The sequence below is a fragment of the Quercus robur genome, chromosome 10 (genome assembly GCF_932294415.1).
Source record: "Quercus robur chromosome 10, dhQueRobu3.1, whole genome shotgun sequence".
NCBI lineage: Eukaryota > Viridiplantae > Streptophyta > Magnoliopsida > Fagales > Fagaceae > Quercus > Quercus robur.
Window position 1 is genome coordinate 52,529,051 of NC_065543.1, and position 25,807 is coordinate 52,554,857.

At 34.6% G+C, this 25,807-nt stretch overlaps 2 protein-coding genes across 28 annotated transcripts in view; both read right to left on the bottom strand.

Moving 5' to 3' along the window:
- LOC126701951 (disease resistance protein RUN1-like) overlaps positions 1 to 25,807 on the bottom strand; it is a 143,769-nt gene that overhangs the window by 38,439 nt on the left and 79,523 nt on the right. The gene's annotated exons all lie outside the window — the stretch shown is intronic.
- Positions 299 to 24,973, bottom strand: LOC126701949 (disease resistance protein RUN1-like). The gene is made up of 8 exons (XM_050400411.1): positions 24,833 to 24,973; positions 24,722 to 24,753; positions 8,948 to 9,474; positions 6,676 to 7,798; positions 6,240 to 6,512; positions 5,336 to 6,130; positions 4,162 to 5,222; positions 299 to 436 (listed from the first exon to the last, which is right to left on the bottom strand). Exons 3-7 carry the CDS (start codon positions 9,442 to 9,444, stop codon positions 4,350 to 4,352), a joined length of 3,561 nt encoding a protein of 1,186 aa, XP_050256368.1. The 5' UTR covers positions 9,445 to 9,474; positions 24,722 to 24,753; positions 24,833 to 24,973; the 3' UTR covers positions 299 to 436; positions 4,162 to 4,349.

A 25,807-nucleotide genomic window follows, 5' to 3' on the forward strand; every position in this document is an offset into this window, starting at 1 on the left:
AAGAATGAAAAGAACGAAATATTAGTAGACAATGACATTCTTAAATGATTTGGGAAGATTCACTTCGACATCAAGATCTGCATTGCATGCATTACATACTGAAACACTGTACTTTTGTTAGAAACCTCTGTACCATATACACCACATAATTTTTGATAGCACATAAGAGATATGTTTCCATATGCCCAAGCATTAGGATGCACCTGTATATTATATGCACAAGAAACACCAAAAAAATAAAAAATAAATAAAAAATAAAAAATTTAAAAGAGATAAGAATAGGTAACTGGCAACTCACCTTAGTATAAGAATCCTAGACATAAACCACAGCAGTTATCTCCGGTTGAGCAGTCTGATCATTTCAATTCCAATGTTGATGTCCAATTTGTTCTCAGACATTCAATATCATCAGAGAAGCAACCCTCCTTTTCTTCACCTACTGGAATAATAGAATAGATTAGTGGGAATAGCTATGGATTGAATCAAACATTTCAGAGCTTTATACATCAACTATGCAAGAAGTATATACCATACTCGTCATCGTTGACAAATAGTAATTTATCTAATTGCTATGATTTGGGTACATAAACAATATACACAGCCAGTAATTCTCACTATCTCATTAGAAAATATAAAGAAATTAATAACATGACTGTTATATGTATGTCTATCTCTATAATTAAACATGTTTGATAGAATTAAATTTTTATGAAGTATAAGGATGTACTAGCTAGACACCAGAACAGAGTCATGATAATGGAGGGGTTTGGTTGCTTATGACTTTATCTTGTTTTATGCTTGATCTCTAGAACAATAATCCTAATAATAATAAGTGAATAAATAATTATCTTTGTAACCAAGTTAATCAATACCCAAAATAGGCTCAATATAAGAAAAATACCAACAGCATACATTTCGACGCTAATTATAGCTGCAACATTTATGCATATGCAAGACATGATATAAAGACAAATTTTCAGTCCTTGAATCACATGATATAAGCACACACCAATATATTCAAATTAGTGTAATGACTTGACCTTTGTGCGGCAATCTCCTCCCTGTCCTGAACCCCTTCCCCCTCCTCTACAACTACAGCACTTAATCTTATAAATCTAAAACTTCAAAAACAGTTTAAAATCATTTCATGAAGTCCTTAGAAAACTCTATGCATTTGTATAAGTACCATCTGCTAATAAGAATGTTGCTCATGTTAATTTGTGCACATGTCGTCACACCAATTGTCTTTCACTCTTCTCAATAATGCCATATTACTAGCTACCATTGTGCTCTAATTCACAATTATACAAATTCCTGGCTGATATTGCACTCTTATTCCCAACACCTGAAAACATATCTGGAAAACAGACGACTCCTCACGTGTTATTCCCAAAATAAGACCTTTTTGCATCACTTACCTCACTCACCTTAATAACTTTTCTACTGAAAGATCCCAAGCATTCCAAAATCCAAATGCCTTCCAAAAACTAATTGGTATTGCAAATTATAGCGGATAAATCAACCGCCACACAACACCTAAGCTTGAATCTCACACTTCTAAGGAAATTTTCAATAGCAATTCCTTTCCATCAAGGAAAATAGGCTCACACTTGTATGTAAATTTTCAAGAATAATTCCTTTCCTTCAACGTAAATAATCAATTTCGTACTTGTATGCAATTTTTCAATAGCAATTCTTACCATCAAGGAAAATAGATTAACACTTATATGAAAATTTTCAATAATAATTCCTTTCCTTCAACGTAAATTCTTTTTGCATGAAATGTGAAATAATAAACTACTAAAATCTCCTCAAACACAAATTGGAGCTCTGTAAACAACTACAAGGATTACAAACTATAAAATCATACATCTCCTTATACTATACATCAAACAAAAATTATATCCAAATTGAGATCCAAGCTACCATAAATATATCTTCTCAACCAGAATCACTCTACCAACCCCACCCCCCAACCTTTCCCCCATTAAAAAGGATATGTAACTTAGATTGTAAATAATCTGGGCCTCACAAATCTAGGAGCCTATGAATCTCAAAAGCCAGTCTGACCAAAATAACTAACAATCTCAAACCAAAGTTTATTAGAATTTAGATAAGGTGATAGACTCCAATTTGTACTTAATAAAATCAGGATCCATAAAGAATAACAATTAACTTACCTAGTTATGAATTGCTCTCCCATATACAGCATTACTCACTCCTTTCAAACCCCTTGTCAAACTCCAATATATTAATATGACTATCACCCTACCTCCCTCAACCACAGAATCAAGTCTTAAAAATGTGCTAGGCAAAAATCTAAAAATCAAGATAGATGAAAACTCACCTTAAAATCCATGTATGTGAGGTAGGAGAAGATCAAAGAACATCTCTGGTCTAACTGGAAACAGGAATTATGGTCTAACAAGTAAATAATGGCATAGGATTTTGAAATTGAAACGTCATAAGAATTTGATTTTTAATCGGGTTTTAGTCATGGGCTTCTAAATTTTGCAAAATTATGTGACAGATGCTTTCTTTTTTCAGAATATTCCAATATTATCACTAAATGCCACCCTTTGTCTAGAAGCACATTTTCTCAGATGACTCCCAACTTCTGTATTGCAAGAACCTACCCCAAGCATTGCCAATGTATTTTATGGTTTTCTTCCCTTCTTGATCTGTTGGAATTTTGCTTGTCCTTATGCTAGAAACGAGAAGTAATAAAAATAAAGCAGTACATTTGCTTCTTTGCTGTTTGTTATATAGTTGAGCTTACAAATATACTATGTTTCCATTAAGAATCTGTCCTTATTAGGATGGTTGATAAACAAACAAGTGTGAATGAGACAGATGACCTGATATAATTCGATGCCCCTCAAACAAATTTCATCATATACAATAATACATTAGTCCTTAAATATACCATAACATATATCTTCTCGTATGTAATTTAGATTCTTCTTTATACATGTGCTAAACTGAAAACTTTGGAATTTCTCAAAAATCAATGAAATCAGTAAGAAGCAAAATCATAACTATTGAATGAATAGAAGAATAATCACCAACTGCACAAATACTTGCCCCTACTTTTTTTTTTTTTTCTTCTTTGACTGAATCAAGCCAATAACAATGTCCCTTAGACCGTTAAAAAAAAAAAAAAATTACTTATTTCAAGTCCTCAGCCTTCCAAGGCAAAGGACTTTTATATTTAAAGGCAGAAGTGATAAGATCATATAAATGCCTATAATAGAAAAAAATTGGGCAGTAGGTTAGCATAAGAAAAAAGAATTTACATCAAAACAGAGGAAACAAAATTGTATACTTAAAAAAAAATTTAGTTCAGAGACTGCGAAATTTGAATACAAAGAAAGGGTGCAGCATAAGGTAAAAATGTTCAGCAGAAATGTAATAAAAACATGTCCAACTAGCCAAAAAGCTTATCCGTGCATAAGATTTCTCACTACATAGAAGCATCATTGCACGCTTATTTAAATATCCAAGTAGAGCCAACTATATCTCTGTAAGTACAACCAAGATAACTATTGGTCCATTTCACACAAACAACTGCAGGGATATCAGCATTGGGAAATGGCTTCTTCTATGCAAAGGTCTAGGCAGGTGATCATAGCATTAGGTACTAAATTGCCCAAGCTTATTCAAACCCATCTTTTATCACAATCATCTAATTCAGCTGCGTTTAAGATTATTAAAATCATGAACCATTCAAATAAAATAAAAACCATAATTTTTCTATATCTTGAAGGGAAAAAAAATCTGTTCCTGAGATTTTAAGTCTCAAACTTTCAATGCATCGTGTTTGAACAAAGTCTTCTAGCTGAAAATCAATGGCCCCATGACCATTCCATCAATCAAACCTTAAATTTCCAACCACATTCACTCAAACTATCTATTTCAGAACTAATACCAGTGAGCCCCTTCAACACCCCATAACAAATACGCTCAACTAATGACCAAAAATTTATAATCAGCACAAGTACTAGCCTGTGAATTTAGAGAAAGAGAATGGGAAGTGACAAATACCGCCAAAGATGCAAATCAATAGGCAAAAGAGGGAGACATACCCCGGAATTTTACAACATAAAAAGAAATCGAATGAAGATAATGCAAAGGAAAACAGTTTCAATGGAATAATAGTACCTGGGCATATTTTTTCAAACTTTGATTAAGAGATTCTCAGTTTCTTTGATGGTGACTATGGATTGAAGCTGGCTTCATTTTTTATGGAGGGATGGGCCATTGAAGAAGAATCCAAATCAAACACATCACCATTGGTTGAGTCAATACCCAGACCCAAATTTAGAAAACCCAAAATTAAGTCAAACCCATTAGCTTTTATCCTTTGGAAGCCTTAGATAAGATGTCGAGGAAAGACACCTAGTGTCATCAGCGATTAGAGGAGGTTGAGGTTCTCCTGCTCTGCGTCTGCGTCTGTTGAGACTCACATGATTCATATGTGAACCATCGGAAGTGGTGGCAGGATGTAGTAATGGTGCGAACTCAGTGTTGTCAGAGTTGTCATCAACATTTTGAGAGTTGTTATGGATGATAATGGAATTTTGAGGAGGACAAATGCATTTCACATGTGCCCCCATCCCTGCAATGACAGGTGCAAACTTTCCGAATTCACTTGTCCAATGAGAGATTTTACATGAAATCTCAACACGATTTTGATCAGCTTGCAACAAGTCTCCAAATTTCTGCTGCAATTGGCTAGGAGGTACAGCGTAAAACCACAAATGATCACACTTCAGATACTGAAAGTGAAAGATCGGATGCTGCATGAAAGATTGCGCTTGACCATTGATGGAAATGTCAACAGCACAAAACCAACTGATTCTATCATCACGGAGAGAACCGCACTTGTTAGCATAACTGTCTTTCAATGGAACTAGATGAAAAGCAATACAAAAGGCAAATGTTGGAAATTTTGGACCAATCCGGAATAATATGGAACTTTCAATGCTTTGATGGTTGAACCACTCTGGAATATTCCTTTCTGGTACTATAATACTATATCTCTCTCCAAAATCAAACAGATACATATCTGGAGTTGGACGTAACTCTTTTGCAATTAGGATGAACTTGGAGAAGGAGTGCTTGGAAGAGTAATCAATCTGATGTGAATGTGAATCCGCTAATACGTTGCCTTTCTCACGTGAACATATCATATTTGGTGGAAAATCTAAAATTCTTCCAAACTGCATGCAATTAGGAATTTTGAGAAATCAGAAATTTACCAAATCTAGTATAGTATTTGGAAAGGTAAACAAAATTGTTTTTTATTTTTAATATCTTGAAGAGAAGAAGGTACCTGATCGAATAAATTTCTTATTGATTGTGAATTCAACGAGATGCAGTTTGATGCATGCACCGATCTTATACTTTCTGGAAGCTCTGGAATTTCCTTAAGGAACTTAGAATCCTCAATTAGAAGATAACGTAATCCATTGAATCTCATAATGTTATCTTTAAGGTTCGAAGTTTTTCTCCTTGATAATAAACATTTCTTTGAGAGGTGGAAACAAGAAGTCAATTTTTTTAGAAAATTCAACTTCAGAAAACCATATTTTGAAAATCCACCATAAGAATTGCATAGTGCTTGTATACCAATCTGGACATCCTTTGGAAATTGGACACTGCCATAAATAAAGAGTTCATGAAGATGTGGCAATTCATAGATGCTTCTTGGAAGATGACACGTAAAGGAATAGGAACCTATATCTAATCTCTCAAGCCCAGAGAGATTCCTAAATGATGAAGGAAGCTCTCTAATGGCAGTGCATGCCAGACTTAGAAACTTTAAATTTTCCATTTGTTGTGAAATATTAGGAAACCTCTTAACCCTTTTGCATTTATAAAGAATTAAAATTTTAAGAGATTTCATTGGGATGCAGCTTGGAAGAATTTTTAGTCCAATGCAACCCGTGAGGTCCAAACTTTCAAGCTTATCAAGACATCCAATAGAGTCATGAACCTTGACTAAATTTATACATTTACAGAGATTCAATTGCTTTATGTTTGGGGTGGAAATCGATAAGTCGGGTAATTCCCTAATGCATTGGCTGGATTGCAAATTCATATATGTCAAGCTTTTACACTGTATACTCTGTAGACAAAATTAAATCAAAATTAACTTCAACAAATATTAAAATATATTTTAATCATTAATGAAGTAATAATAATTCAATTTTAAAAAATAAAAATAAAAATTATACCTCGAGAAGCTTGGGCAATATAAGATGACTTTCTGGCATGTTAAGAACAACGAGTTTTGGAGGACGAAAATTGGATGGTAAGGAAGATGAAGGAAATCCAGGCCAATCAAGCACCCTTAATCCGTTGGGAAGATATTTAAGATCTCCACAAGTATCTACATTACTAGCCATAAGAAACTTGAGATTTTCCATCTTTTCAAGACATTTAGACTCTAATTGAATCTTTGATGGTTCAGGTGCGCATATCATTATGCCTCGAACTTTTTCCGACCCCTAATTAGACAAAGAATTAAGTGAATCACACTATACAATAAGAAGTATAATGACAGTAAATTTAAACAAAAACCAAAATAATTAATTTAAATTTTCTTCCACATTTAATTGGAAAAAAATTACTTTATATGGCATTCGAAAAATGAACTAAAATGATGCATACCGTATTTTTAGTTAGTACATCAAGAACATCCTCATAACACCATAGTCTACTACGCTCTCCAAGTTTTGGTGATTCCTGTCGAACAATGTCCTTACCCATTTGTTGTAGCAAGTTATGCATTGACAATTTGCCATATTGATCAACAGTTATTAGGCACTTATCAATAAGTTTGCCAATCCCATCTAATGGATATAAATCGCAAGAATCCAATATATCCATGACATACTTCATAAGAAATCCCTTAAAGAAACATGCAACATCAAGGAAAATATCTTGTTCATTTTCATCCAATCCGTCATAACTTATTTTCAATACGTTTTGAATTTCTTTGTTGGGAATTCTTTCATACTTATCTATTGCACTTTTCCATTCAAGTTTAGTTCTTCCACTCAAATTAGCACCCATTACTACTAGAGCTAAAGGAAGTCCCTGGGCATATTGTATAACTTGGTTTGCAAGCTCCGAATAATCTTCTTTGGGTTCTTTACTTTGGAAGACATGCCTACTAAAGAGTTCAAGAGCTTCACCTTGATTTAATTCCTTAACCTCGTGCGTTGAAAAACATTTTCCAAGCGTAGCTTCCAAGTGTTTGTCTCTTGTTGTTATAATGATTTTGCTTCTAGAAGCAAACCAATCACATCCTCCAAGCAAATTTTCTATTTGGACCCTTTTATCTACATCATCAAGAACTAAAAGGATCCTCATTACAGAAAGTCTTTCCTTTATCATATTGATCCCTCTAGATTTGTTACCCACCTTTAAATTTTTATCCCCTAAGATATCAAAAAGAAGTTCCTCTTGTAGTTCAATTACACCATCATTTGTGCCCGATTTTTCTCTAACATTTTCTAGATAACAAAATCCTTCAAAACGACTGCAAATTCTATTAAAAATCTCTTTTGTGATTGTAGTTTTACCTATTCCACCAAGACCATAGATCACTATCATGTGAGCATCATTTGACTCAATATCTGAAAGAATGGTCTTTATACGATTATCTATTCCAACAAGGTATTGAGCAACAAATAATGATGGGTATTGAGCAACAAATAATGATGGGCGATTTAATTTCAACTTTGAAATGTCTTCAACAATTCTTTGGATAAAGTCGAACTCATTGCAACTGTCATTCACATAACATTAAAAAATATATAACGAGTTAGACTAGAAAATAGAAATATGAAGATAAACCATGTTTAAGATGTTTGGTGTGCATTAAATTTGAAATGCTGACAATTAAAGTAAATGACATGTACTAATTTATAAATCTATAACTATCATTATGTTTTTTTTTTTTGAGGGGGAACTATCTATCATTATGTTAGCACCTCTTTTTCGTTAGGAAAGTATTTTTTGGCTCTTTGCGTAGTTATCCAAAAATATTAAGCATTAAACGGTCCAGGGAGTGTATGGTGGTTCATTGGTTCAAAAATTGTGTCACTGGCTCAATTTAGACAAATAATTTATTTATTTTAATTAAGAATAAATCAAAAATCAAAAATAAAATTAAAAAAGAAAAAGAAAAGAAGAGAATATACTATAAAAAGAAAAAAGAAAAGGCAATGGTACTCAATTAGTTCATAAATATGAAGGTATAACATAGATTGAAATTAATACAACATTATTGTTAAGAAAATTTATTTAAATATAGAATTTAACATATGCTTATATATAAAAATGACTAAATAATAGGACATCTTGAATTGATCAAAATGACTTAAAACATTAAAAACAACACGGTTCGAGTAAATTAAATCCTCTGGTTAGGTATTTTTCAAAAAAAAAAAAAAAAACTGGTGGTTTTTCATGGTTTATTTATTATTATTTTTTTAATGTGATAGATTCTTTCATATCAATCCAGAATTTCGTATAATTCATCAGTTTGACGGTTCAATCATCAATCTGGTACGATTAGGGTAACTATACTTTTAACATGAAGTTTCATGGAAATTCTAGTTAGGTGATAACTGAAAATTACTAAATCCCACTTTTTTAATACTAGAAATAAATTATTGAGGAAGTTTTTCAAAAAAATAAAAAATAAATGTATAATATGTGGGTGAAACTCCTATTTAATTGGTAAGTTACTGTACATTTAAATTCTTCCTTTACCAATTCTAAAAAAAACCTTCTTTCTACCATTGTGAGCTAACCTCCATAGTTGAAGATACGAAGAAAAAAAATAGATTCATAATTTGGACAAAAATTAGTGGCCATAACAAACCACTAAAGTCTAAAACTCATAAAAAGTACAAGAAAAATCGATGAATACCTATTATTATAATGCCGACCAGATATATTGGCTACTTCTTGGAGAGCGTTTCTCCATATTTGTACTTTCTTGTTGTCCATGTTTTTTTCATGTTCAGCTAGAGCATCCCCGAATTTTCCATTTTGCTTGCGTATTTCTGATGGGTTCACCTTGTAAAAAACCGGTATCATTAACTCACTATTCTTCTTACACTCAACAATCTTGGCAAGCTCATCCAAACACCAAGTGGAGGATGCATAGTTTTCAGAAAATATGATTATTGACATTGTTGACTTCTCAATGGTTTTGACAAGCTGTGCATAAATTTTTGCTCCCCTTGGGAGATTATCATCAATGAAGGTGTGAATACCCCTCTTACGCAAAGCCTCATATAAATGGCTAATAAAACCATAGCGGGTATCTTCACCTCTGAAACTCAAGAATACATCAAATTTTTCAGGTTGGTGGGTGAAAGATGAAGATGAAGATGAGGCTCCTTTGTTGATCACAAGAGCCATAAGGATTTATGAGCAAATTGTTGTAAAGATCTGAAAGGAGGAGAAAGAAAACTGTGAAGGGGTTGTCAATATTGAAGAATTCTATGAACTGTGCAATCTAGAACAATGAAGATCAAGATTACATTCGTGTATTCCAAGCAAAGCACAGCAAGAACTATAAGAGAAAGAAAGAGGAAAACTGGAAGAGAGAAAATCTTTTATGAAAAATTACATTACTTGCTTGAATGAATATTACAATACAAGAACCAATATATATATAGTTATATAGGTCTATCAGTATGAAATAACTGGAGCTACCACTGTACAAACTCTGATTTGGACAGCCTTCCCTATTTTCCCGCGTCTCTAGTCTGTTTGGTAGAGGTATTTGAGTATTGTTTTTTCAACATAATGTGAAAACTTTGGTTTAAAGAGTATTGTAAAAATACGTATTTAAAGTACTCATAATGCAAAAATATGTGTTGGGTACAATATTTCTAATAACGTCTTTTCAAAAGTGAAAAATATAATTGTGTGCTTGGTATGTATGTGTTTTTTTAAAGGAAGTGATGACATGTAGTCTAATTAGTGGGACTTACAGTTTTTAAAATATTTACAAAAGTGTCATCAAACAACATTGTTTGAAAGCTGAAAATTAGTAAGAAGAGTTTTCTAAATTTAGTGACTAAACTAAGCAATGTAACTCAAACACTCCAATAAAAAAATACCCTTATCAAATGTGTTTTCTTTTTTTTGGCTTACAATTTTTAGTGTTTACACACTTGTTTAAATACCCTAACCAAATAGGCCTACGCACTTTCAACCTTTAATTGATAAGTGAGCAACAACTCTCTCAATGCGACACCGTTTGGGCAATACGTTGAGTTGTCACACGTGCATGTCTGGAAACTTTAAGTTGAGCATGTGAGTCCTTTTAAGGAAACGGTAGCGTTTTGCCCCGTCATGATTAGCATATATGTTGTTGTTTAAATCTTGGCCTGCACTTTTGGTTTTTACCTTTTAACCCTATTTCTATTTTGATTTATACTTTTTTAATATTTTTTATTTTATTATTTTTAGTCCCTATCTAAGAAAAAAAAAAAAAGTTTCATTTTAATCTCTACTTTACTAACTTAAAGAAAATATTCAATGTGACAGATAGAGTGCACTTTTAACATACTAAATACTGACATAATAAATAAAAATAATATTAAAAATGCTGCATCAACTTCTAATTTTTTTTTTTTTTTTTTTTTTTTTTTTTTTAGTTTCTCAAAAAAAAAAAAACTTCTAATTTTTTTTTTTTAAATTGATTTATCAATTTTAACAAAATAATAAAAGAAAACAACTTAATTAAAATTCAAAAAATACATAAATTTAGATCTGGGTTCATTTTCTGCAAGAACAAAATGAATACAAACCCAGATTTAAATATGAGAACACACACCCAAATTTTCTTGCATTTTCTTGTCATTTTTTGTCAACCAAACACAAACACACAAACTGGGCAACTGACCTTTCTTGTCAACCAAACACAAAAAAATAACCACAAACCCAAACTCCAACAAGAATACAAACACAAACCCAGCAATCCATCTCCAGCGAATCCAAAAACCCCAAATGCAAACACAGCAACCAAACACAAACCCAAATCCAACCAAGTCGAGTCCCCCACCCCCCCCTCAAATCTCCTCTCTCTAACACAAATCTGACCCCACCCACCACCTAAACCAGCCGACCACCGCGACTACCAAACACAAACCCAAAAAGTAATATTTTTCTCTTACCCACAATTTTCTTCACTAGCTCCATCCAAACTCACCCATGGAAGCTCAAAGACCAAAACTCAAGCCCTAAACAAAGACCAAAACTCAAGAATCTTAGCTACACAAATTCACCCAAAAACTTAAACAGATTAGTCCAAGCCATTTTTTTCCACTATCAAACAAACTCCCTTGGAACCTGGAGAGAGAAATGCCAGCTTCGACCACAGTTACCAGTATTGCACCCAAATTTACACAACCTGCACGTCGAGAAAGCAGTGAGAGTGAGAGAGAGATCTTTGGCAGCGTGCTACTGCTTCGATTGCAAGCTACGCCTCGAGCAAACAGTGGTGGCGCTCCTTGTAGTGGTGCTCAATTAATATAGAGAGAGAACCCAAATGTGTAAGGGGAAATAGAGAGAGTGAGAGTGATCTTTCTCTTGAAGGAAATAGAAAAATGGGTGGAAGAGCTGTGTGTGCGCGTGGGTATGCGTTGGTTTCAAAGGAATTTATGGGTGTTTCAGTGGGTTTGTGTTCTTGTGATTGAATTTTATGGGCTTGTGTTGATGTTAAGATCTGAATTCACGTGTATTTTGGGTTCTATTTTTTTAAAATTTTGTTTTTTTTTTTATATTGATAAATCAATTTTTTAGAATTAAAGGTTTATGTGGATGCTGATTTGTCTTTTTTTTTTAATTATTATTTTATGTTAACGTGGTATTTATTAAATAAAAAAATAAAATTTATTATTATTATTTTAATCTTCAAGTTGGCATTTAATGTGTCAGCACTGGAAAATTCGTAGGTAGTCTCAGAGTATAGTGAAATGGTGCTCCCTCTTCTCACATTTATGATAGACTCCACCATGAATTTAATGAATGGACCCCATTATGAATGTGAGAGGAGGGAGTATCATTCTCCATACTTTGAGAATACCTAAGAATTACTCGTCAGCACTATACTTTTTTTGCCACGTAAGATTTTCGTTAAGTGAGTAATGGTAAGTTTTAAAATAGAATCATTTTTTTATTTAGAGGCTAAAAATGGTAAAATAAAAAAGTGGAGACCAAAATAGAAATAACGTCAAAATGTAAAGATCAAAAGTGCATTTATGCATTAAATCTCTGTTCTAACAAATATAACTCAGCAGCAGGGGTTACTTGATGCATTTAGGGGCCTAAGGCAAAAACTAACATTAAGGCCTTTTATATATATATATATATATATATGACTTAAAAAATTAAATATTACTTAAACTTTATTATTTTGTTTTATATGCAAAATTATTACTAATTAACATGAGTCAAGTAAATTTTTTTTTTTTTTAGAAAGTTTATAGATACAAAAAAATTTGACATAACTTTTCACATTTATTGATGTGGTAGCTTAATAGTGGTAAGTAAAAGAATTATATTAGTAGTGGACCTAAATGAGAAATAGTAAAAGTTTGCCAACTCAACTATTGTGAAAAATGTTGTGATTTTTTTTTTTTTTTTTGAATTGCTCTCTTTTTTATCTTTTGAGAAGTGCTACATTCACAATATTTTTCACAACAAATTCTAGGTGTTAAATTGTTACTGATTCTAATTTGAACCTAGCTACAACTAGAATTATTTTTTTTACCATCAACAATAGCATATAACAACTTGCTATTTAGGATTTTTGTAAAAATATTGTGGACATAGCTTTTTTTTTTTTTTTTTTTTTTTTTTTTTTTTTCTTGTCTTTCATTTGATAAAAAAATTATTTTATTTGTTAACTAATATTTGGGCTTAATTAATTAAAAAAATAACCCTATTGGTTAAAATTTGGGGGTTTTTTTTTCTACTTGGAGTCTTAGATGACCGTATCAACTGCATCTACTGTAGGGCTAACACTGTTCAAGAGAGTGACTGAAAAATTTGGAAGAGGGTGAATGCAAGCAAAAGGAGCCTTTAAAAGTGGTTTGCTTCCGATGTGACCAGTAACTTTTGAACATTTAAGTGTCATATTGATGCTTTTTTTTCATTGCAATATCATGGAAGCACTCGTCAAACATTTGGAATTTAGTTTTGTTGTGTTTGATGTATTGTTAATGGAAGGAATGAAATAGGCGGACGTTTGAGGATGTAGATAGTTTGGAACACCAACTGTTTGCTTCTTTTAATGGTTCTTTGTTTGACTGGTCTTGGGCATGAAGCTATAAAAAAATATTAGCCTAACAGCAAAAGTTAAGCCTAAGCAACACCCCCAAAACAAAAACACACAACTAGTAGGGGTGTTTACCAAGCCACACAAACTGACCAAAACCGCCTGCAAAATAGCATAACCACACTACACTGCAAGTAACAGTGCACCGCACCACATCGCATGGATAAATATGTAGCAAAACTTTTCCTTAAGAAGTTTTTGAGTTTACAAACTTAATTACAGTGATCAAGAAAACCTACTTAAAATAAAGAAAAATTAGCTCAATAGTTTAAAATTTGACCTAAAAAAGGAAAAAATCAGTTTTAGACTAGGTAGAAAAGGCCCAAATTTTAAAAAATATACCAATTTCAAACCGTTCAAACTGCATCTTATACACCGTACTGCACATATGATCACAAGAATGAAGTGTGGTGCGGTTATGGTTTTGTCTAAACTACACTACAAAGTAGTGTGCTAAAAATGGCCTAAAATCGCACCACAAACACTCCTGTGCGTAAGACACCAAAAAAGAAAAAGGAAAATCTTTAGGATTTTAACTAGCCAAAGAGATCGAACTAACCTAGTAGCAGGAGGATACCCACACACATCTCACAACACGGCAAAACATACAAATAAGGGTACGTTTGGTACACTGAATGTGGATTACAACATGAATGGTAATCTTTATTACCAAGAATAAAAGGTGTTATAATGGAATAATTAAACCTATTCATTAGTTTGATTATGAGTTGTAACATTAGAATAAAACTTATGATCTATTTTAGGAAATATCTCATTCATACAAACATATTTCCTAGAAAATAATATATTTTAAATTTTAGAGAGATGAGTTATTTTTTGATGATTTTTTATTTCCATAATTGTTAGGTGGATATAGAAAGTTTATTTATTTGGAAATATATTAATGTTAGAAATTATTACATCTACTAAGGAATAGCCATTACAACTCTTTTAAAGAGGAATAGTTATTCCTCATTTTAAAAAATAGCTATTCATAAGGAATGACTATTCCCTGTAATAAAAATATAACCAAACTATTGAATAGCTAAACCATAGGAATAACTATTACATTACAGTGCCTATTACAGTCTACCAAACGTGCCCTAATAAAATTAAAAAAACAAGGGGGAAGGCGAAGCAAGATGCTAAAAAAAACAAAACAAAACAAGACCTAACTTACAACTAAGTGAGACCTCAAACTTGGGAGGGGTTGGGCAATGGCAGCACAGCAATAGTAGCAAAAGCAAACCAGCACCACGCCTGACGCCACCACCAGTCCACCGCAACATCACCCAAATTTGGTAATTATATCTAATCTATCTTTTTTTGGATGAGAATATTTTATCCCTTTCATATCTGCATCTCTAGTGCTTGGTTGATTAACTTGATTTGATAATATGAGTTGTGAAGAAAATAGCAAGAGAGGCAGAGATGAGAGAACTCCAGAGAGTCCACACTCCACAATCTTCGAAAATAGAAGAGAGAAGCGGACTCCATATTTCTCTCTCTCTTTAATAAAGCTAAAAGTAATATTTTATTACAAATAATAGTTGTAAGTCTTGTGACTAACACTGTAACACATCACCCATTGGCCATGTGTTGTTTTGTGCATTTGATAGTGTTTTGTCTGTTAGTGTCTTTTAAAAAATGAAAGAGATTTATTATTTTTTGGGTAAATAATTAAAACTTTTGCAATAAAATGAAATATGAGTTTTTGTAGACACAATGATGTTATTCATTGAAAGGGATATCGTTGCGACAATTAGTACAGATTTAATCATAGATGATTTTGAAGATTTAAAAAAAAAAAAAAGACAAGTTCCATTTTCATAAATAATTGTATTGTAATAATTAAAAAGTAATAATTTTGTATATTTGTCTTTATTGATAGTTTATTAATACTAAATGAATGTTTATTTGGAGTTTCATATATATATATATATATATATATTTTTTTTTTTGTTTATAATTCTGCCCTCTAACTCCAAGTTCTGGCTCCGTCCGTATTTGTACCTTTTGACTTCTTTGTACTCCTTTGCATAAACTAGCTTTATTTATACAAATTCTTCTTATTTATTAAAAAAATATTTAATCAATATCAAAAGTGAGTGGTAATATCTATTGAACACTTCCCACTTACCATAATAGTTAATTTTCACTTTTGGCATTTTGAGAGGGGAAATTCTTAGGGGAGATGGAAGCTTTTTTTGGATAGATGGGAAGAAGGAATTTAGTAGCTGAAATGTTTGTGTGTTTGTTTACAATATTAAATAAGTTAAATAAATTGAATAAACTTTTAGGGGGAAAAAAACTCACGCAAACAGACAATTGTGATAATGCTATTTTCAATGATACTAGTTTTTGCAGCACAATGCCCATGCTTGTCATGTTCATTAAAATTATAGAGGAAAGCCTAATAAAAATTAAGAAGTGAAGTAAAATGTTAATTAATCTTCCAGAGTGATGAATAATCAAACAAAATTAATTCTATAATGAAGCATGCAACAAATTGAACAAAATAATTGAAACTTTAAATCCTAAATGCAAGTCTAGGCTGTAAACAATGGCAAAAACGGAATGTAGCAACTTGTAAAAATTAAAACTAAAGAGAATAAAAAAGACGTCATGACCCAAATATTCAAACTAATTAGAGTACATTGCCAATTACACCACTGAAACATTTTATATCCTGAAATTTCAGAATTTAGATTTTACCTCATGAAGTTTGGGAGTGTTTGGATTTTACACTCCTAAATTCTGAAATTTTAGGGTGTAAAATTCAAACATCTCCAAACTTTAGGGGGTAAAATCTAAACACCCTAAAATTAGGGAGGTAAAATCTAAATTCTGAAATATTAGGATATAAAATCCAAACACCTCTAAATTTCAACGGTAAAATCCAAATTCTGAAACTTAAAGGTATAAAATTCAAACACCCCTAGACTTTAGGAGTGTAATTTACAATTATCCAACTAATTACAACAAATAGCAATACTTAGGGTCGACAGCAACGATTGGCATGGACGGCGTGGTGGTGGCAAGATCAAATTGGGTTTGGGTTTGGGTTTGGTTTTTGCTTTGATTTTTTGTTGTGGGTAACCAGAATATAGATCTGATTTTTGTTGTGGTGATTGGGAATATAGCTCTGATTTTTTGGTTTTTGCTTTGCTTTGAACTCTGATTTTCTCTCTTTCTCCCACTCCAATTCTCTCTCAAATTGGGTTTGGGTTTTGGTTTTGCTTTGATTTTTTGTTGTGGGTAGCAGTGCATGTAGTGACCCAAAAGGGGGGGGTCTTGCATTTCATGGAATCCCACATCGCCTAGGGAAGCACATGCGAATGTGTTTATAAGGAATGACATCTCTTTAATATGTAGAGGCCTTTTCCCCCACTATTGCGTGCTTTGAGGGAGAACAAAACCGTGAGGGGCATGGGCCCCAAAGCGGACAATATCTACACAGTTGAGGCGGGGTTGTTACAGATAGTATTAGAGACACTACTTCACAAAGTGGGCCCTAGCGAGAATGTTAGGGATTTAAGTGGGGGAGATTGTAATGCCCCAATTTGATTGATTGTGTGATGTGTGTGGATGTGTGATATGTGTGGGTGTGTGATAAGTCCCACATCTGGTATTTACTGGATTGAACTGGGTTTTATTAACAATTGCATGTGTGATGTGTGTGGGTGTGTGATAAGCCCCACATCTGATATTTACTGGGTTGAACTGGGTTTTATTAACAACTGTAAGAAGCCTCAATTGTGACCAGTCCTTTTGAGGTATAGCGCATATGTGGTTAGAGTTTTTCCTTGGGTCGTTATATATGGTATCAAAGCCGGCCTGGTAACCCCGTGTGGGCTCAAAGACACTACCCCACAAAGTGGACCCTAATGAGGACGTTAGGGATTTAAGTGGGGGAAATTGTGATGCCCCAATATGATTGATTATGTGATGTGTGTGGATGTGTGATGAGTTCCACATCGCGTATTTACTAGGTAGATCTTAGCTTTATTAATAACTACAAGGAACCTCAATTATGACTAGTCCTTTTAAGGTATAGCGCAGATGTAGCTAGCGTTTTTCCTTGGATCGTTATAGTGTATCTATAGGTTCATGGTAGTGGCGTTAGAGGGTTGTTGTGGTGGTAGTGGAGATGGGTTCACTATAGGTTGGTGGTGGTGGCAGCGCCTTTGGGTTTTGTTTGGGTATTTGTTGATTTTTAGTTTAGGTGTTTGGTGATTTTAATGGGTTGTATATAAAAATAAAAATTGGGATTTAGGGTGTACTGTAAAGTGAGTTTTTTTTTTTTTTTTGGTTGAGAAAGTATTGTAAAGTGAGTTGGTATAATAGATAAAACAGGTTTTTAAATGGTAAAATAGCAACTGGTTCCCATCCCTAGATGCTAGTGCTCTAATAATTGGAAAAAATGAAGATTTTCAAGGTGGTCCCATGCATTATCACTATGGTCAAGCCTAATTGACAAATTGGTTTAAACATCATTTTATATATATATATATATATATATATATATATATATATATATATATATATTTATATTTTAATTTATAAAAAACATCATTATAGTTGTCATCTCTCTTCATACTAATGATATAATTTGTGCAAAGTTATAGTAGTTCTCGGCTAGGGTTTAGTGAGAGCGCCTCCAAAACCCAAAACCGTAGTATACTGTTGCCTTTTCATTGAGTAAGGCAATTGTCCCTTTAGTGACCTCTGTTGCTAGAAGGGCATAGTTTGAAGTGTAGTGGAGTGATCGGGTTGCTCTGTTTTAGTATGGAAGAAATTATTAGAAAGTGTGATGGATTATCCCTGTCTGTGAAGGAAGGAAGTAAGGTCTTGCTACCAGGGAAGTAGAGCATGTTCTCGCGGCAAAGTTCTTTATCAAGAGGAATCTGAATATGGATGCGGTGGCTCAAACTTTTCGTCCATTATGGCATACCAGGGAGTGCTTTCAACTGGTTAACTTAGGGAACAATATTATGCTTTTTGAATTTGAGTCAGAAGTTGATGCTGAAAAGGTTTTTCAGGGAGAGCCTTGGTTGTATGACAGACATTTGGTAGTATTTCAGCACTTTGACGGGAAATTAGCTTTGAAAGATCTTGAATTCAAGTTCTGGACTTTTTGGATTCAGATTCATGATTTACCTTTTCAGTTTATGACCCCAGAAACTACAGTGTTAATAGGAGAGTCCATTGGTACTGTGATCAAATCTGCTGACCCTTTGGAGATGAAAGGGGGACCTTTTATGCTAGTAAGGGTAAAGGTGGATGTGTCTCAACCTCTCTGCCGAGGGAGGAAAATTGGGTTGGGAAGACGGTACAGAAGGGTGGGTTGCTTTTCAATACAAGCGTGTTCCTAATTTGTGTTTTTGGTGTGGATTATTAACACATGATGACAAAGATTGTGAAATTTGGCTGAAAAGTAAAGGAAGGCTTGTGGTGGACGATCAACAATATGGACATTGGATGAGAGCCCCTCAATTCAGCATAGGTAAGTGCCAATCCATTGAGGTCAAGGGTTATGAGGAAGGGGTGACCAAAACTCGCTCCAAGGCTGGTCCGTCCTGGTTTAATGTATTTGAAATGGCTACCATCAATCCACAACAGGCCAAGAAGGGTGATATTAGGAGTGACACCACAACAGCCAATGATGAAGGGGTGTCGAGGGGGGTGCATTCCAGTGATTCAAGGAGCTTGGAATTGGTTAGTCTTGTGAACAATGGAGTGCTATTGTCTAGTTCAAAGGAGGCTGGTTTTGAGGTGATACTAGAAGACATTGATAAGGCTATAGCAAAGGATGTTGTAAAACTTGACTCTATCATTGTGGATGCTGCCCAAAATCCTGTGGAGTTTCCTTCAATCCAAACCCAAAATCTCAACAAATCAGGGGTCTCGAAGGCTGTGGAGCCCAAGGCTCATTCTATGCTTTTACAGAATTCAAATATTGTTGTTGTGGAGGAGACTATAGGTTAATTTGCATTAGGTTGGAACGAATCAAATGACTTTCAGAAGGGTGGGAGGAAAGCAAAAGATAAAGGGGTAGAGGCTAAGAAGGGTGGCAAAGTCCTTGAGGCCAAACTTAAGTCTGATGGTGGCTCGGAAAAAGGATGTTGGACTAGATTGTTCAAAAGGGATAGTATGGAGGGGGATCATGGGATGCTGGTGGCAGAAGCGAGGTCAAAGAGAAAATCTAATGGGGTCGAGGCTCATGATGGGGAGAAGGAAAAGAAGCTGAAAGTGGATGAGGAAGCCGGGAATTTGGGTATCCTTTTTGCTAAACATTTAGGAGTGGCGGAGGTTGCTAAGCAGCCCTGTCGAGCCCAATGAGTCAGTTAAGCTGGAACTGTCGAAGGCTTAGGAACCCTCAAAAAGTTAATGCATTGAAGAAGGTTATTAGGTTAGAGAAGCCCAAGTTTGTTTTTCTCATGAAGACGAAGTCTGATGTTGATTAGATTAAGGTGATTAGAGATCGGTGTGGTTTTTAGGAAGGTTGTTTTGTCCCTAGTGTAGGTTCCAATGGAGGTCTGGCTTTGTTTTGGGATTCAAAAGTAAGAATAAAGATATTAGGCTCCTTTTTATCCCATATTGATGCCATTATGAAGGGTGATGGCAACTACAGTCCGTGGCGCTTAACAGGGTTCTATGGCAACCCGAAGACTCCTAAAAGAATGGAATCTTGGCAACTTCTTAATTCCCTCTCTTCGGTTTCCCAATTTTCATGGTTAGTCATTGGAGACTTCAATGAGATTCAGTGTGCTGAAGAAAAGGAAGGGGGATTTACTAGGCCATATCACTATTGGATTTTGTTGGACCCAATTTTACCTGGCTTTATCAGAGGGGGGATGGGTTTAAGATCAGAGAACGCCTTGATTCAGAGAATCAGTGAGACCAGATTTGAGCTTAATTGTTGGCTTGAAAAGGAGAGCTTGATGTGGAAGCAAAGAGCTAAACTACATTGGTTTAAGGAGGGTGATCGTAACACAAGTTATTTTCATGCAAAGGCATCTTCCCGGTTTCAAAAAAACTCTATTGTGGGCATTTTTTATGAGCAAGAGAACTGGGAAGATGATGAATTAGCTGTTGCTAAGGTTTTTGAGGATTACTACTCCAAACTTTTCACTTCCACCTCCCCCACAAATTTTTCAGAAATTTTGGATGCAGTCCAAACCAAGGTTACTTCGGAAATGAATGGGCATCTAGTGAAGGAGTTTCTTCCTTAGGAAGTTCATTGTGTTCTCAAACAAATGTTCCCTTTAAAGGCTCCAAGTCTTGATGGTATGCCGCCTCTCTTTTATCAGCATTTTTGGCCCATGGTGGGAAATATAGTAACTAAAACTGTGCTTGATTTTCTCAATTCTGGTATCCCCCCCCCCCCAAATTTTAATGACACTCAGATTAATCAGCCTAAAAGAGTTACTGAATTTAGGCCTATTAGCTTGTGTAATGTAATCTATAAATTGACTGCTAAAACACTTGTTAATAGGCTAAAGAAAATACTCCCATCTATTATTAGTGAGACTCAGAGTGGTTTTGTTAATAGCAGACTTATTACTAACAATGTTCTAGTTGCTTTTGAAGCTATGCATCATATTAGCCCGTGCAAAACAGGGAAAACAGGAGAAATGGCCTTAAAGCTTGATATGAGCAAAGCCTATTATAGGATGGAATGAGTTTGTTTGGATAAAATTATGGAGAAATTGGGCTTCCACCCTAAATGGCAAAGCTTGATGATGCAATGTATTTCATCAATCACTTATTTTGTCAGAATCAATGGTAAGCTGTGGGGTCATATCACTCCTTCAAGGGGGCTTCGTCAAGGTGACCCGCTATCCCCTTATCTGTTTCTTCTTTGTGCTGAAGGTCTTTCGGTTTTAATTAAAAAAGCATTTTCTAATGGGATTATGGAGGGTGTTTCTGTCTGTAGAGGGGGTCCTATTTTGTTGCATTTATTTTTTGCAGATGACAGTATTATTTTCTGTAAAGCCTCTATTGAGAATTGTGACTCTTTACAGCGTGTTTTGAATGTCTATGAACTGGCTTCAGGTCGACAGTTGAATAGGGCCAAAACTTCCTTATTTTTCAGTAGTAACACTACTCATGAGGTCTAGGAAGAGATAAAGTCCAAGTTTGGTGCTCAAGTAATCAAGCAGCATAAGAAGTACTTGGGTTTACCTTTGCTGGTGGGGAAAAACAGAAAAAATTCTTTTAAGGAGATTAAGGACAAAAACTGGCTAGGAAATTGGCAGGTTGGAAGGAAAAGCTTCTATTTAAGGCGGGGAAAGAAATTTTGATCAAGGTTGTGGCCCAAGCAATACCTACATACTCTATGAACTGTTTTAACATCCCGGACTTGCTCTATGAGGAGATGACGAGCCTGATGCGGAACTTTTGGTGGGGTCAGAAAAAAGATGAGAGGAAGATGGCTTGGATTAGTTGGGATAAACTGTGTACTCCTAAATCTCAAGGGGTATGGGTTTTAAGTAACTTAAACAATTCAATTTAGCTCTTTTGGCCAAGTAAGGGTGGAAACTTCAAGTGGGTAGTGATTCCTTGATGTTCCGGGTCTTTAAAGCTCACTACTTTCCTAACTGTGATTTCATTCATGCCAAGGTGGGTTGCAATCCATCTTTCGCTTGGCAAAGTATTATGGCAGCCCAAAGTATTGTGAGTAATGGGGTTCGTTGGCAGTGGATAATGGGAGGAGCATTTGGATTTGGCAAGATGATGGCTTCCCACTCCTTCGACGTATAAGGTGATCTCTCAAACTTCTTTACTTGGGGTTGAAGCTCGAGTTAGTGAGCTTATTGATCATGACACTTCTTCTTGGAATTCTAAGTTGATCCGAGATGTTTTCTTACCGCATGAGGCTGAGGTAATTTTGGGTTTGGTCCTAAGCTCTCGTTTACCTGAGGATAGGTTGGTTTGGGCTCCATCTTCGAATGGTAGATTCTCAGTCCGAAGTGCCTACATGGTAGCTATGGAAATGAAGGAAGAAGGGTTGAAGGGAACTGTTTCAGATGATTGTAGGCTAAGGCGGTTTTGGAAGACTCTTTGGGGGCTTGATATTCCTCCTAAGGTTTGCCACTTTGCATGGAGAGCTCGTAAGGACATTCTTCCCACCAAAGAGAACTTCATGAGAAGGAAGGTACTATTGGATGGACAATGTGAGGTATGCCATGCGGATGTAGAGTCATCGGGCCATATTTTCTAGGATTGTGCCTTTGTTCAAAAAGTTTGGGAAGTGTCGAAACTGTTTCCATTAAACTCGCGGGTCCACTTTAATTCTTTTATGGATATGTTGTGGTATGGGATTATGGAAGCCGATTGGGTGCAGACCAAGATTGAACGGATTGTTATGGTGGCTTGGGCAGTTTGGACTAATCGGAACAAGTTCAAAGTTGGGGGTGTCAAGAAATCAAGTCAACAGGTGGTTTATGGTGCTTTGGATTTCTTGGCGGAATTCCAGGAATGTGGTTGTGCTGCCTCTGGTCCGAGCACAAAAACCCAAACTAGCTGGACGCCTCCTCCGCCTACCAGGTATAAGATTAATGTTGATGGCACCGTATTTGCTACTCAAAAGTCAACGGGCATTGGTGTAATCTTAGGGACTCAAATGGCTCGGTAATTGGAGCTAGCAATAAGAAGCTTCGATTCCCTCTTAGTGCAATGGAAGTGAAGGCAAAGGCAGTTGAGTTTGGGTTGCAATTTGCTAAGGATTTGCTGATTCAAGACTTCATTTTGGAGGGTGATTCCTTGGTGGTGTTCAATGCCCTTTCAGAGACCTCTTCCTTGCCTTCGTTGATTGCTGATGTGATTTATGGGTCTGTTTCTACCTCCCATGAGTTTCGTCATGTTGATTTTTCTCATGTTTGATGGCAAGGCAATTGTCCAGCCCATCTTCTCACTAAACATACTTTAGGCATTGATGATTTTTCTGTTTGGATAGAAGAGGTTCCTTGTTTTCTTGAGCAAACTCTTTTTAAGGATGTTATGTAGTTTTCTTTGTTTCTTCAGTAATAAAAGTGTTTCTTATCAAAAAAAAAAAAAAAAAAAAAATTGCAAAGTTAATCAATTTACTCTACGCCAACCTAATGGAGTATTAGCCGATGCGTATTTTTAATAACTCAAGTACTCTCAACAACTTTTATTATATGTTAGAAGTTTTCTTTAGAGCATTCCCAGCAAACTCGCCGAAAGCCAAAGCATCATTTTTATCATTTTCAGAATTGAGGAAATCATCAACACCCGTCTTGCGCGTCGGTGCCGGTGTCGAAAAGCCAAAGCATCAAACTCGCTATACCACCCCAAAAAAGTAGCGATGAACAGTACCACGCTACATCGTCAAACCAATTTAATATCATTTTATATTCGGTTCTCTCTCCTTTGACAGAATTGCTCTCCCACTTGTACCTCTCTTTTCTCTCTTCGAATCAGACCACCACGGCAGAGATCGGAGCTCTCTCTTGACGTTGGCCACGGCGGAGCTGGTGGTGGAAGCCGACTTGGTCGTTTTTTGTGAAGGATTGGTTCTGAGTTTTTTTTAATGGGAAACTGATTCTGTGTCAAGACTAATAAGTTTATTGTTTCAACCCAAAAAAAAAAAGACTGTTTATTGTTGTGGATTCGCGCCATAAAGAGCAAGGATGAGTCTGTGTTAAGACTAAGTTTGTTGTCGTCTTCGGCCATAAATCAAACGGTAAACTCATAGACTGTCGTATGGCCGTATATCCAACAACAATGAAACTTGCTCCCAACGTATGTTAGTTTATTCTGATGAGTTTCCGTTGGATTATGGCTTGATATGTGATTGATCTAGTTATGGGTATGTGTTTGATGGAAGTCCTGAGAAAAAACATTGGTGATGGACACAGTGACTTTGAAAAGGAAATTTGGATTTGCTTTGCTCTGTGTTGTTGCTGAAGGTACAGGAAGAAGGTGCTCAGAGAGTCAGAGGGTGGAAAAATGAAATTTATTTATTTTTGGAGGGTGAAAAATTTTGTATTTTGAATATAATAGTGAAACAAATATTAAGGCTGATGATAAAAAATAGAGTTTTTTGAGTTAGTTTAGTTTAAATTACGATGAGAGGTCTCGTTGCAAAGGAATTTTAGAGTTTGAACTTCGGGGACAGTTGTTTTTGAAGAAAACCACTCAATCTAACATATTGCCACAACAACTCGTCTCATCTGAAACAAATAGAGATCCAAGGCATATTCGTTTTAAACCAAAAAAAAAAAAAAAAAAATTGCAAATGAAAAATAGTTTTACACATACAAGGACCTAAAATTTTGTAAAGGGTGAATCAAATCGAATGAAAAATATCCATATTACCTGTGGTCGTAGTGAAAATCGGCGAGAAAGTGCTGGAATTAAAGAAAACACACAAGAATAAATAAAGATAATAAAATCAAAGAGAAAATTAAGCTTATAATTGATTCATACCTATCTTTTCGTGAGCTATACAATTAGAAAGAGAAATGAGGCGTGCTTGGTGCCTTCAAGCTAAGAATGAATGGGTAGTTGCAGTCTTGCAGGTGCAGACAAAGGAAGAGTCCTTGATGCCAACAAACAGAGGAATAAAATAGGAAAAATGAGGAGAGTTGTTGGAGTAGTTATCAATTTATGAGAAGAGTCGGTAACGAAATGATGGGGTGAGATGAGGTGCAACACTGTAATTGATGCAATAATTATCAATTGTGGAAATTAAGAGTTAATAAGAATAAGAATAAGAATAAGAGTCATGCTAACGAATAATAATCTTAATTTATAAATAAATAAATAGGAATAAAAATAAAAAATAGTAAAAAGTTAAAGTACAAAAATTTGCAGTTATTTTTAGTAAACTATTTTAAAGAAAAGTTTTGCTACATATTTATATGCAGCAATTGTTATATGCAGGAGTGGCACCAAAAAGAAACACATGACCCTTTAATGCATATTCATTTTATTTGTTGTTACACTTACATACCCATTTATACAGCAATTGCAAAACCTTTTGCTTTGAGTAAATTTTTTCAATTCCCAATTTTCTAAAATAAATTATTAACATATACTTAGATCTAATTAAAAATAAGTGGGTTCTATTTAGTTTAATTGGTAAAATCTTCAATAGTTGATTAAGAGATCTGGAGTGTTTTAGTCTAATAATAAAGAACTATCATCAAGAGCAATAATAAAGAACTATCATCAAGAGCTTATTAAAAAAAAAAAAAATTCGAAGTCGATAAACGAAGTCAACATAAAAAAAAAAAAAAAAAAAAAAAAAAAAAAAAAAAAAAAAAAAACAAAAACAAAAACGTAACAAAATAACTCCTCACTCTTTTTATATACTGTTTAAGGATGAAAACGTAAAAATGCTCGTATCCCACAAACAAAATTGTAGCTCAGTCCATCGTTTTTTTACACTCATGCCGTTTA

Excerpts from the sequence above, each read along its gene's own strand:
- LOC126701949 (XM_050400411.1), bottom strand. The coding sequence starts at position 9,444 with ATGGCTCTTGTGATCAACAAAGGAGCCTCATCTTCATCTTCATCTTTC. Across the intron at positions 6,131-6,239 it reads TATTGCCCAAGCTTCTCGAG|AGTATACAGTGTAAAAGCTT; the intron begins GTATAATTTTTA and ends TTTTGTCTACAG. Across the intron at positions 5,223-5,335 it reads TAAGAAATTTATTCGATCAG|TTTGGAAGAATTTTAGATTT; the intron begins GTACCTTCTTCT and ends AATTGCATGCAG.